Below are 13,942 nucleotides of genomic sequence, written 5' to 3'. Positions count from 1 at the left end.
TATTGTCTAGAGACACTTTCAGACATTTTATCTATAATGTCTAATTAAAAATATGAAGGAAAATTGGTTATACAATTCACTTCGGTAGTCTTGTTTCAGAAACAATACTGTTTCCATTTAGTTTTATAAGTGCTTATCAAGTGTTTACTTTCAAATGAAGCTGAAATAGTTTCTGAGGAAAAGAGGGACGTTTGGTTTAACCCACTGGAATAAAGCTTCTCTGTGCAGTTGGTCCGTCATTGAAGGAGCGCTCCAGTTCAGCAACAGCTTCATGCTGGGACACACTGTCCGTCACTGGACCGGGACACGGTGTAGGTTGGTGATTGTTTTCTGTCTGTTCTGGGTGGAGTTGGACGGTCGTAGGTTTCTTGGTGCTGCTGCTGTAACGTCTAGGCTGGATGGGTCTGGAAATCCTTCGTTTGGTGGATTTCAGCAAATGCTGGGGAGCTGGGAGATCACCAACCCCCCCTCAACCATCTGGACGGCATTAAATTGACCTCCGGTAATAAAATAAAGAACCTCTGTGTTATTTTTGACCAGGATGCATAATTTAATCTCATAACAAACAGGTTTCTAAGAATTCTTTCTTTCATCTCCAAAACAATGCCAAGATTATAATCATTCTGTCCAGGACTGATGCTAATTAATATATTATTTAAATATTAAAGGATATATCTCTAAAAGCTTTTAAAAAGGGGTAATGCCTCTTGACTTCTTACAAAGGTCAAATATAGATTATGACATAATTGTTTATGGATCAGCAGCAAAACCAGGTCTGGAAAAACTGGACAATATTCAATATCTACCATTAAAAATATGTACAGGATAATTTTCAGCCAAGACAGGATAAATGTTAGAATTATTACACAACTAGCAGTTAACTATTTGATCAGTTTATGAGGAAATGAATCAAATCATCCAACAATAAAAAGAGATGTTGGAAAACGAGAAGGAGGGAGGCAGAACCTAGTAATTAGTCCAATGTGCAATATGAACACGGATCCTACACGATGCAAAAGTAGATTTAACATTTTCATACAAGAAAATGGATAAAGGATTTGTTTTAATTCATGTACAATACAGAAATATACAAACAACTTCCATGATTATGTCAAGATTTGGACAGCTTCTCTCAAAACATCCAAGTGGAGAAATAGGAATAATCTGAATTTCAGATAAAAGAAGGTAAATGAATTACAAATGGCTTGTCAGCATACACAAGCAAAATATTAGCATTATTACTAGCAGTACAATGCACAGAAGAAATAAGACCTTTAAGAATAATAACTTGTTGTGCACCAGACATTTCATAAGAAACAGCAACAGTCGTTATTTAGATGATTAACATCTATATTTATTTAGGTTCCAGCAATACCTGTTGGGATGAAGAGAAACAAAACAGCATGTAGCACCAGTCAGACAAAGCAACTTACAGTAATTGCAAGGAAATCAGAAGCATAAAGTATAATTAAACAAAAATGGCAGAAAAAAGAAATGAAAATAAATATTGTTTTATATGATTCAAGACACAATAAGAGAAATGAGATCAAGGAGAAACCGAAAAGTAGCTAACAATATTATGGATTTAGCAGTTCATTGTCTTCAACCCCACAACACAACAGGAAACTGCTAACATAAATGTTATTCAGTATATTGGAAAAACAAGAGAAAAAGAAGATCTATGTTGTAGGAAATGAGACAAAAATAAAGAAATATTTTATTAGTCTACATGGACATTCAGAATGTAAATGTATTAAAATGTTAATTCTGATTTTTTTTAGACAACCTAATCTGATTAATAAAATATGATCACTCCGACTAAAGGTACAAAATAAGACATGTTGAGCCACTAGGGGGCGGTAATACATACATTCTGTTTCATACCAACTTCCCAATAAATTCTGAAGAAGAAGTAGAAAAGAAAAATAAGAAGAGGGAGAGGAGTTTGAGGCCGTTTCTAAGGTAAGGATGGGTCGAGGTGGTTCTGTTAGGTTCGGTCACTCCCTGCGTGTATCCTGTGGCTCGGTTCTGCTCGGTTCTGCTCATGTGTGTAATGACACTATCCTACAGACGCCTTTAGCCCACGGACTTCCATTGTCGGACAGTTCGGGTTCTCCCCTCCGGACATGGTGCTGATGCCGGTGGTTCAGGTTAAGGTTCGGTTCTAGAGAGGAGCAGAGGGAGAGGATGATGAACCCAGACTTTATTGACAAAGCATCACATTTTACAGTCCCAGGCCCAGATCGGTGTTTTGTTGGGTTTTTATGAGCCACCGAGCAGAACATGGCACAGAACCTCACGCGTCGGTTCCTTGAACCCAAACCTGCATGCGGTTACCGGTTTCAGAACCAGAGAACAGCGATCAAACCAGGCCACGGTAGCTCTCTCTTAAAGATTAGCGTCGTGCATACATGGTGCATTACGGTAATAGTGTGCAATAGAAATGTAACTTTTGGCTTTCTATAGAATGAATTCAATGGCTAAAAGAGAGTGGCGTCACGTCCTGCTGGTGTGTAAGGGTCTAACCCTGGAGGAACGGGAGATTTTAAAAACACAATATTCCGTAGCAAAGCACCTTTACAGGTGAAAAAAGAAAATGTATATTTAAGACATGCCAATTACTTTCATATATACTATGTCCAGAATAAATGTTTCAGCATTTTACTGGACAGTTTTGGGGAGAGACCCAGGTGAATATCAGAATCAGTATCCAGATGAGGTCCAGTTCATTTTTTCATCTAACCTATTATCAAACAACCAATTTTTTGTCCAGGCTTACAGGCTAGATAAAATATGCTTTTGGCGTTATCAACAGTAACAAAATTCTTCCACACATTTTTTATTCAGTGTTGTTTTGGATGTAAATAAGATACAAAGAAAAAAGCAGCAGTATGTAACTTTTATAAAGAAAATGTTTTTTAACTAATTGTTGAAAGTGTCACCATGTTGTGACAGTTTCATCACAGTTGAATCTGGGATCGATAATCTGGGATCCCAGATTATCGATAATCTGGGATCGATCTCCTCGGCCTTCTCCAGTCTAGTTCTTTTCACGTCTGAGCAGATTAAAGGGTCATTCCAACAGTTTTCCTCTGTGTTTGTGTAGCAGAAGAAGAAACATCATCTGATCAGGTCAGGTGGCGGTCGGTCTTTGGGTCAGATCTGGGTTTTCAGGTCACAGTTAGGTTTTTGCATTCTTTGGTTAAATCTGATTGACCTGAGATCCTGTCTTTGTTTCTCTGTGAACGTCAGGTTGTCATGGAGATTGCTGTTACCATGGAGGAGGATACTAACGTTGGCACGGTGAACCCTGACGTCCAGCCTTCTCCTGACAGAGATCCACCTAAAGCTGCGTCCAGCCAGGCTCGGCGCCGGCCCATGGGGCGGAGGGGCCAAAAGGCAAAGAGGCGGAGCCTTGCTGATAAGAGGCGGGGCCTTGCTGATAAGAGGCGGGGCCAGGAGAAGGAGGGCGTGACGGTGAAGAGGTCATTGAGCGATGGGAAGCGGCGCTGGGACAAGAAGCATTACTGCGTCTTCTGCCGCCGACCGCAGGTCAAGATCGCTCGCCACCTCCTCAGGAAGCACGCCGACCAGCAGGAAGTTCTGGCCGCCGGTGCCCTACCCACCGGGTCCAAACAGCGCCACCTGCTGCTGGAACACCTACGCTGCAGAGGCAACTACCTGCACAACATTGAGGTGGGGTTACTTTCCTAGACGGAGATGTTTCAGGGTACTCCGGGGGGTTCTGGGTCAGTTCATCATCAGGTCCTGGTTGAATCATCCTCATGAAGTCAGAACCAGAACTTCAGAGGCCCTGAAGCTGAGAGAAAGACATGTTCTGGTTCTGAAATGCTGGGTTGGTTCTAGACCAGATGTAACCGGACCGGAACCTTCCACTAGGGTCACTGTGTCTCTCCAGAATATTTTCCCACAAGTCTTGAGGATCCTCAGGTGATCAGGGTGGTTCTGGTAAATGGGTCTTTGGGTTCTTCTGGGTCAGTTTATCCAGGTAATGGGAACTGAATCTGGGAATGTTTTCCCCAAATTCATTCAAGACCTTTTGGCAACTTTTTATGCCAAAAGGTATAAAAATGTTATTTTATTTGCACCTTTTTGTTGCCCTTTATGAAAAACGCAGTGCTGTGTAGTGGGACACAGTTCATACAAAACTTTTGTAGAAGCTTGAATCCACTCAGTGCCAAAAGTATTCATAGCCAGTCCTGGCTTAATGTTTTCATTTTTATCACAAGGAAATTCAAAAGTTCTGTCCTCTACAATAACTTTCAATGGTCATTTTTTATCAGGCTCCATAAATTTCTGACTGAATTCTAAAGTCGTGTCTCTGCCTGCTGCAGAGTCAACCTGTGAGGGATTCACCCTCACTAACACCTGGTCAGGTGTTGCCATGGAAACGCACCCATGAGTACCGCTGACAGGGAGCAGGGGCCTCAGGTATAGAGTGACCTACGCACGAAAAATGTATGGGGGCACACAACCCATTGAGAGGGATGTTTAGGATTTAGTTTGGGCCCAGATTGTTTTTTTATTGCTTTAGGTTTGAGTTGCTAAAGTTAATTCTAATTATATATATGTTTTTCTATAGTTGATGTATAGTTGAGTACATCTGTCTATTTTCTATCTGGAAATATAAATGCAGTCTCCACCGCTTAATTAGACCTGTTATGAACTAATGATTGTTGAAGCCGATTAGCTTAGAACAACCATCAACCTCTTATTGATGGTTGAGAAAGGTGGAAATGATGTCTTGCTGTGAAACTGCAAAAGTGTTTTAGAAGAAGAACATATGAAAAAGATTCAGAGCTCTACGACATTTGGATCCAGCCTGGTTTTTATCTTTTTGGTGGCCATTGTTTTGTTGCCTTGGCCATTTTTTAGGCTTGAAAGGAGTTTGACACAGCTCTCAAACTGCACTCAGTTTGTTCAGTTAAAATCATTTATTAATAAGTAAACTTTATTCATATAGCACATTTTACATGTGAGAAACTATAAAGTTCTTTAGAAAATATAAAACATAAAAAAGGAAAGATAAAGTGGCAGATGAGACATAAAACAAAACAAAACAAATTAAAAGCCAATTAAAATTTTTTAAAGTATAATGAGAATCAAGGCAGCTCAAAGCTAGAGGCAACACATTGCCCAGTCTGGGGGCCCAAAGGCTTTTGTCCTCTGTCTTTAAAGGAGTTGGTGGGACATTTCACAGCCTTTGACTGGAAGATCTGGGTATAGATAGAATAAGTAGAATATTAGTGGGGCTCTAGAAGGTCAAAAGACAGACTGAAAGTAAGAACTAAAGTTTTATTATGATTTCTAAAATGTAGTGGAAGCCAATGTAAAGACATTTAAACTGGAGTCGTGCTGGTTAAAACCCTTTCAGCAGCAATCTGAAAACGGTCAAGGTCCTTCTTATTCAATCACATGAAAAGACTGTTGTAATTATCCACTGGTTTAGTAATTGTTCATGTCACCTCAGGTGTTTCTCAGGGCTTTGTCCTGGGGCCCTTGCTGTTCGTCATCTAACTTCTCCATGTTTGTTACATTTTTCATAAACATTCACTTTCACTGCTACGTCGATGAGACCCAGCTCTAGGTCATCCAACCCTAATTCCACACTCCCACCTTTGGGACATGACTTCTTCATGTGTCAATGGTTCCTGGAACGCAGGGTTAGGATGGTTCTTAGGAGGAGCAGTCTGCTGCTGTTTCAGACGGAGCCAGACATGAACTCCTCCAGGATTCTCTGAACATCTTGAATAATACATCTGTTCTTCAGGGAACAGAGGTCAAATGTCTTCCTGTTGACCTTTGACTCTGTTAGTAGTTTAACCTGGAATCTACCTGTGTCAAAGTCCAGCTGACTTACTGTGTGTCCACCAGGTGATCCGCCAGGGACGCGGCGAGATCGTCCCGTGGCGGCAGCCCTCAGAGAAGTTTGATGTTGATGCCAGGAACTACCTGCCCTGTCCTCTCTGCCTCGGCTTCTTCCTCCGAGCCGACCTCTGGAGACACCAAGTGTCCTGTCGAAAAAAGCTTGCTATTGATCCGTCCAAAGGCCCCGGCCAATCAGCAGAGACCTCCTCTGATGAGGCATTTCCTTCTTTAGAGTCCATAAGTGAACTTACCTTAGATCTAGCTGAGAAAGCGCCTGCTGAGGCCTCGAATCAGAGCTCTGAGCACGAGAAGAATCAGATTCCGACCTCTCAGTCCAGTGTAAATCAGAACCAGAACTCGACACAGAACCTCCCTAAGAGGAGGACCAGAGTTCAGGCTGCAGCATCCCGCCTGCTGCCGATCTCTAGCAGCGCGTCGGAGGGCGTCAGTGAGATCCTGCACCGCATGAACCAGGATAACGTCTCTTATGAGGTCTGTACACCTTCACCTTCACCTAATGTTTACTTGTCTCTGACTCTGTCCACTCTCTAACTCCTCCCCCTATGTCTTCCCAGGTGAAGTCTGATTGGCTGATTTGTAAGTACGGCAATAAGCTGCTGGAGAACCAGGACGGTAACCAGCGGAGCTACGAGTACGTCAGCCAGAAGCTCCGGGAACTTGGTCGCTTGCTGCTGGCCGCTAAGTCTCTGGACTCTGAGGTCCAGACCCTGCAGGACCTGCTGGCGCCGGGTCAGCTCAGCCTGGCACTCTCTGCTGCCAGGAAGGCTGCAGGGTACCGGTGGAGCCGGCCCCCGCTGTCGGTGAAGACCACCCTGAAGACCGTCTGCGACATTGCCATCGGAGAGAGTCTTTTGGATGGAGACTGGGAGGCCGCAGCCAGAACCACCGACTTCTACCACTTGCTGGGGAGTGAGTGGGACAACCTGGGCCTCCAGAACCCTGACCCAGAACCGGGTAAGAACTGAGTCCACCTCAAACAAGTATCTATCGGAAGTACTTGATCACAAATTACAGTTTTGTTAATGTAGCTGCAGCAGATCGAGGAACCAAACCCAAGAAACGAACGGGCCTGACCAGAATCAACAAAGACCCGAGAGCCGATGGTGAGTTCTGACCCAGACTGATGTAAGCTACTGATCACAAACCAAGAGCCATCTTCCAGCAGCAGGTCCTCTACATTTTTAGGTTTTCTCCTGTAATGATACCATCCGTCCAACAGATGGTGCCGTTTTCATTCTAGTCTCTGTCTCCCTGCAGTTCTGTCCAGATTTGGGTCCAGCCCTGAGGTTCCATTGGTTCCTCCAGAGTCCAGACTACAGAACCCAGTCCCAGGTGGGTCATGAGTCCATCATAGCCTCTGGAGGTCCATCTGGTCTCTGGTCTTTAAAGGTGTCCTCTGTCTTTCAGTTCCTTTCTGCCCCAGGAAGGCCCAGCGCCGGCCCTGGTCTTCTGCAGAGAAGGACGCCATCTGGAGACAGTTAGGGGACCATGTTCTGCTCCAGACGGTACCGGGCAAGGAGGTCTGTCAGCGCTGTTTGGATCTGGAACCAGTCCTCAAGGGGAGACACTGGAAGGACGTCAAGAACCAGGTCCACAACCAGATCCAGAGCCAGAAAAAGCAGCAGTTCCACGCTCAGATGGACCAGGAGGAAAATCAACAAATCCAAGCACAGAACCAGAACCAAAAGAAGCAGAACCCCCAGTCTGATCAACCACAACATAACCAGCAGAAGCAGCCACATCAGTCCCAGGTGGAACAGATCTGTCAGAACTCTCAGTACCAGAAGAGCCCACAGTACCAGGTCCAAATGAACCACCAGGCCCAAGATAGCGTCCGGAATCAAAAAAAGAAACTGGACCAGCAGAACCAGGTATACCCCCCTAAGAAGCAGCTCTTCCAGACCCGATTGGACCAGCAGAACCCCTGTGAGGTCCACAAGAAGCAGCTGTACCAAATGGACCATCAGAACCAGCAGCTGGAGACCCGGGACACATCCGTGTTGCCGGTTCCACCTTACGATCCGGACGGACCGCTCCGAGCTCACGGACACTCTCTGTTGGACCGGGAACCTCCGATCGCTCCGTACCCGGTTCTGATCCGGACTCCTGGGCCCCACATGGAACCTCTATTGACCAGAAGCGACTGGACTCAGGAGGCGCTGCTTCAGAACTACCAGATAAACCGACCGATGGGCCAGAACCTCCTGCAGCACGTCCCTGCAGGAGGAGCACCATCGGACACGCACTCTGGACGGGTCCACTTCTGATGGACGGGTCCAAAGGTTCCACATCTGTCTGTTGTATTTCTGTCGGAACCAGAACCAGATCCACTGCCTTAAATTATTGAGATGGGAAGTTTATGATTTTCTGCTAAAGTTCTGGTGTTTTTGTTCTGAACCGGACCAACCTGTAGCATTGATGGTATTGGGTTGGTTGATTTGTTGACTGGTTTCCGAACCCAATCCAGATTAAGATCCCATCCTGCAGTCAGAGGTTCTGAGTCTTCTGGTGCCAGAAATGGACCTGAGCTCAGACGGAGAACTTTAAGGTCCAGAGACCCAGCAGAAACTTTCAGCCAGGCCCGGGAGTTTGGACCAAAGCTCCTCAGTGAACCCGTACTGGTTCCTCAGCTGCTGGGTCCAGAGCTCTCCTCATATTTTCTGTAGAACCCGACCTTCTTTTGGTTCCTTTAGATCCCTTCCTCAGGCTGAACCCATCCCTGAAATCTGAACTCATGGAAACGTTCTGGTTGGTCCAAAGGTCGTCATCATTCTGACAGAGATCCAGAGCTCAAATGAAGCCAATCATAGTAGAACCATACTGGATAGAAGATTTAATCTGTTGGTTCTTCATGGATCCGTTCCAGTTGTTTCACCCAAGTATATCCAGGGTTCTTCCGGGCTCCTGTACCGGGCTGATGGTTGGGTTGTAGATATCGGCCAACGGGGTCCAGTGCCCCTGTAGAACTGGTCCTGGCACCTGTTATGGTCCTAACCCTAACCCACCTTTACCAGTAGGTCGTTTCTATCAGTTTTAATTTTTTAGCTTTATATTTTTATTTGAACAATGAATCAGAAATGAAGCTGTTGCTCTTTTTGCTTCAGCAATTAAATATTCCTTTTCTTTCCTTCTTTCTGTGCAACCATGAAAGCTGTGATCCCACCCGGCCCGGCTCAGTTGTTACCTGGTACCAGGAGAAGTTGGTTCTGATGCACCATACATCTGAAATAAAGTTGCTCCTAAAGTCATCAGTTGGACCTGTCTGGTTCTTCATCTGGTCTCTGGTTGTTCAGGCACGATGAAGAAGTTCCAATAGGTTCTGAGGTTCTGTTCCAGGTTTTATTCCAGATTCTGCTTTGGGTTCTGTTTCAGGTTCTGCTCCTAGTTTCATGATGTTTAACCTTTCGCCAGCTCCACTCAGACTGGTTCTAATGTGTTCTCCCTGCCAGAGGTTTTGACTGGTCCATGGACCGTTGAGTCGTTCTTGCAGAGCTGACATCTGTCATCATGGTAACGGAGACACCATACTGCATAGATGTTCTGATGAATTCTGTGAAAAGCTGACCCAATCAGAAGGAGCCATGTTTGCAGGACTCTGGTGTCACCAGCAGGGGTCGCTCCATGATGAGCGACGATTGGCCAATCGGATGATCGTCATTAAGAAGAGTTCAATTTCGTCAGAGTGCAGTTTGGATCACACATAGCCTGTAATATTTATAGAAATATTGTTTATTGATTTTAAAAAATATATAAATAATATACGTATATATATATATATATACACACACACACACTGGGCTAGGGTCCTGTTGACTGTGATATGTGGCATAGGGATATTTTCCTTTTATTGGGTTGGGGTTCAGGGTTGAGACTGGACCCCGACCCCCAGAGCACGGTCAGTCCTGCTAGGAATCCCCTCAGCTGTCCTGCTGCTCATTCAGGCCCACCGGTACCAGCGTTCTGAGTCTGGAGATCCAGAGTCTCTCAGCACGCCGGACTCAGCTGTGGACCTGGTGAGATTCTGCTGGAGAACAGAAGAACTCGGGTTGGTCCATCCACGATCTATGAAGTGGTGAATTAGGGGAACATGTTTGTTCTTCTGATTGATAATATTGGATCTGCTGGTGAAACGGGTCAGAATGGTTTCCCGTTTCACCAGCATATTCAATTGGGCAGGTTTTTTCATCCAATTAGGTAAACACAGGTTTTGATTTTAGGGTGTCCAGATTGTTCAGTTTTGTAAACTGTTACTAAATTTGTTTTTAATCCAAAATAGTGGTTGGAAAGATTCTCCCTTACCTTTGACCCCGGTTCCTTTAATGGTTTAACCCAGGCATGGAGCAAATAGTCTTATAGGTTTTTATTCCTGCTGTAGGCTGCAATAATTCTGTAATTTGGTAACAGTGAGTTGTTTGATTGGAACTTGATGTTGTGAATGAGCTGGCAGACAGACGATGAAAATGTGGTAAGAAGAGGGAGAACAGGAGAGTTCTCCGGTTATCTGGACTCAAGGAAAGAAGCTCTGCATCTCCTCAGGAAAATCCTGGAGTTTCCCCTCAGAAGAACGGCCTTGAAGAGGACTCCATGAAATCTGCTGAGTAAATGCAGTGGAATCTGAGTAATTGTGATTTAATTAGGCCTGCCTAGGTGTGTTTGGGTGATAACTGGTTTTATAGAGGAGAGCATGTGAGGTCAGTGGGCTCAAAATGGACTGATGTCTAATTTATGTGTGGTGTTGAATTGTGAGTCTTTGTATGTGGTGGTGTATTAAAGGTCTACAGCTTTAAAGCTAGACTTGAATGTGATGGATGGGTTGTGTGTTCAGTGTGTTAGTGAAATGTTTAAAATCTTTCTCTGAGTGAGTCCAGATCTCCAGATATCATCCAGGTATCTGAAGTAGAACATGGTTTTTAATGCATTTCCTGAATCCTCTGTTTCCTATTGTTCCATGTTGATGTTTCCATATGTGGGTTCAAACTTCTTCCCCATGTTAGTGCCCTTGATCTGGAGGAAAAAATGATTCCCCTAATAGATTTGTAAAAGTTGGAGTAGCTCCTTATCTGTTCTTCTACAGATAAGGAGGAAATATTTATAGAAAATATTTTCAATGGACTTAATGCCCTCAGATATATCAATATTAGTATTGATAGAATCTTCTGGTGAACAGAAGAAATTTGTCCAGTTAGGGTCAAGCATATAGGAAGAAAACCAGAAAATGAGTTTGCTCACTTAAAGTAACTCAAACAGTATAAGTGGAAGTGATCTATGGGAGGGGCCCCACATGCCCACCGAGTTTGGTGGGCGTAGCTTGTTCCCTTGATGTAGCTACCATTGATTCCCATTCATTTGAACAATTTCTCACTCAAAATATCTCAAAAATTATTTTATGGATTCTATCTTTTATCTGCTTACACACACACTGCTGCTTACATAACCATATCACATAAGACTGACAATCACACATAAACTGAAACTGAATAATTAGAGAAGGAACAGAATGAGAATGAAAGCAGAACTTGCTCTACAATCTGCTTCACTTACTGTCACCCATAAGGTGAGCTATGTGACACTCAGTGCTGGACGGTGAACGTCTCTGTTTCTGTTCCATTTCTATGACTTGCATGGTTTGTAACATTTGATCATTTTTGGCATTAAAGCCCGTTTTATACTTAACCAAATCTCATTATTTCTCAAGCAAATGATGCTGAGGGGTGCTAGTCAGGTCCTGAAACTGTTAAACGGACCTGGGTGGTGCACAGAAGGGAAAATTGGTGAAGTACAAAAAGTGCTCATTTTACCAAACTTGATTCGTATTCTCCCTCAAACCCTCTGCAGGTCCCCGCCATGTTTGGTGGTCCTAGCCCATTCCTTTCATGTAGCTGCCATAGACTCCCGTTCATTTTTCGACCTAGTCAAAGTCTGGCTAGGAACGTCTTATCGAGCTGGAACTTAACCCTAACTTCAGTGGCCTCTTACCTCAACTTAACCAGGTTTCAATACATTTTGATTTGTTTTTTAGCTCAATTTTTTAAATAAATCAGCTGAGCTTTAAAAACTCGTCTGAGTTTCTGTTGAATGAAGGAGTTTTGCCTCAATGCTGCTCGGCTCACCAGGAATTGGCCTTAAAAGTAAATGTTTAAACAGATTTTCTCTCCTTTTCCTTTTTAAGGAGTAAAAAGGAACAGATGAACTCATGTTCATTCATGTTTATTCGAATAAACATGAGTTCATTCCAATAAACTCATGTTACTGGAATGAACTCAGCTCAGCTTTAAAAAGTCATCTCAGTGATAACTGTTGGATGATGGAGTTTTTTTTTTAAAGATTTTATTGGCTCTAGTGACCTTTATTTGACAGTGAATTTACAGGAAAGAGGGTAATGAGAGAAGGGGGAAAACATGCGTCAAAGGTCGCCAGGCCGGGAATCGAACCTGCGACAGCCGTGTCGAGGACTAAGGCCTCTATATGTGGGTTGTGCTTAACCCCTGCGCCACCACAGCACATCCGGATGATGGAGTTTTATCTTAATGCTTCTCTGAAGGGGCTTGAATTTGGTTTTAAAAGTCTGATATTTTAACCAAGTTTTATTTGTCTTCAAACTCTGTTTTGAAGACAGAAATCACAGCTCAGCTTCTTATTTCATTGTTGAGCTCCTGCTAGGTGCCAGAAATGTGTATTATCACGGTTCTGAACATCAGAAATGGACTTTAAAAGAACCCAGAATGCATTGCATGGTGGGGCTTCATATTTTAGCTTCTAGTTCAGCTGTTTTTGCAACCCCTAACAAACCATATACTGTTTTCATCAAAATGAACTCCTCTATCAAACTAGATTGCTTAGAATGAATTTGGAAACTTTTAGAAAATCAGCACCATGAGTCAGAATGGGGTGTTTATTGTTGAACTGCTGCCTGCTGCAAGCTTCAACACAAAAAACCCCCCCTGCTGGCTGCTTTCGGTAAGTATCCTTACTTATTAATGTGGTCATGAACTTAAAACTGAGCATTCTAGAGGTCTTGCGGTGTATGATGGCACTAGAATGGCTCTTTGCTCTCATTTCAGGGATGATGGTTTGAACCCCAGCAAGTGTCTAGAGATCTGGAAGGCAGCAGCTGGTCCAGGTTCTTCCTTGGGAGAATGGCTGGGTGATGATGACTTGGTATGACTGCTAATGCTCATCCTCCTGGTTGGCGTTATGGCACGGGGAGCCATACCAATCTGGTGCAGAACTGCTGGTGCGCAGTTAACTTTGGCTAGCTTGACAAAGGTGAGTCAGCGCCCCACCAAGCAGACTCCCAGTACTCAACACAGACCAGCAGAGAATCTACGGAGAACTCTTCTGCTTCCTGGGCATGCTAGTTCCACCTTGCGGTGTTAACGGATAGCGTGTTTTTGAAACCAGGGGCCCGGTACGTATCAGCCTTCCCAGGTTCCGCCTATAGGAACAGCACGTGGGAAAGGTGACTCTAGGACTCGGGAGTCTTAAATGCAGTCCAGTCTTCTATGAGGAATAGCCTCACACACAGCAACATACACACCAACTGTTATTCTCTCTTCAATTCTACAGCTCCACCGCTTCTAACTGCAAAAGGAATCAATGTTAGGAAATCTTCAGCTTAAAGCTCTGCTAAACAGCTTTAACCTCCTAAGACCTGAGCTCTTTCATGGCATCTATTAAATCCTCTTTGATTTTTGCAATCATTAGATCCCAATCACCCCAAATATAAAATTCTTTTTACATGATTTAGTTGCTGAAACAAATTATGTCCACATATGAGGACATTCATTTTAAATGTAAAAACATGAACAATTTATTGATGAAATCCAAAACTCTTTCTTTAGCATTATTTCTCAGTTCAAAAACAAAATGCTACACAGTAGTTGTGACTGTTTCCATCATGTGGCCCATTCAATGTACTGCTAATGGGTACGGGAAGACACATGTCCCTAAAAAGTAATATCCCTCAAAGTAAATTGCATTGTTGCTGTTCTAAACAGTTAATTTCAAACGTTTAGTTTAATCTACTTCAAAC

At 43.6% G+C, this 13,942-nt stretch overlaps 1 protein-coding gene across 3 annotated transcripts; it reads left to right on the top strand.

The window, feature by feature from the left end:
• Positions 1-187: 187 nt before the first annotated feature.
• Positions 188-9,158, top strand: LOC116736565 (uncharacterized). Of its 3 annotated transcripts, none has more exons than XM_032589079.1 (7): positions 188-315; positions 3,253-3,696; positions 5,896-6,381; positions 6,465-6,864; positions 6,939-7,013; positions 7,168-7,242; positions 7,318-9,158. In XM_032589079.1, exons 2-7 carry the CDS (start codon positions 3,259-3,261, stop codon positions 8,175-8,177), a joined length of 2,334 nt encoding a protein of 777 aa, XP_032444970.1. In that variant the 5' UTR covers positions 188-315; positions 3,253-3,258; the 3' UTR covers positions 8,178-9,158. The 3 variants fall into 3 exon arrangements, with proteins under 3 accessions (XP_032444970.1, XP_032444969.1, XP_032444971.1); XM_032589078.1 differs by lacking the exon at positions 188-315 and adding an exon at positions 1,865-1,962; XM_032589080.1 differs by lacking the exon at positions 188-315 and adding an exon at positions 4,356-4,452 and having other exon boundaries at positions 3,587-3,696.
• Positions 9,159-13,942: the final 4,784 nt, after the last annotated feature.

This window comes from Xiphophorus hellerii, chromosome 17, assembly GCF_003331165.1.
Source record: "Xiphophorus hellerii strain 12219 chromosome 17, Xiphophorus_hellerii-4.1, whole genome shotgun sequence".
In the NCBI taxonomy this organism is placed as follows: domain Eukaryota; kingdom Metazoa; phylum Chordata; class Actinopteri; order Cyprinodontiformes; family Poeciliidae; genus Xiphophorus; species Xiphophorus hellerii.
The sequence above is the reverse complement of the archived record's forward strand: the minus strand, read 5'-3'. Positions and strand labels throughout refer to the sequence as shown.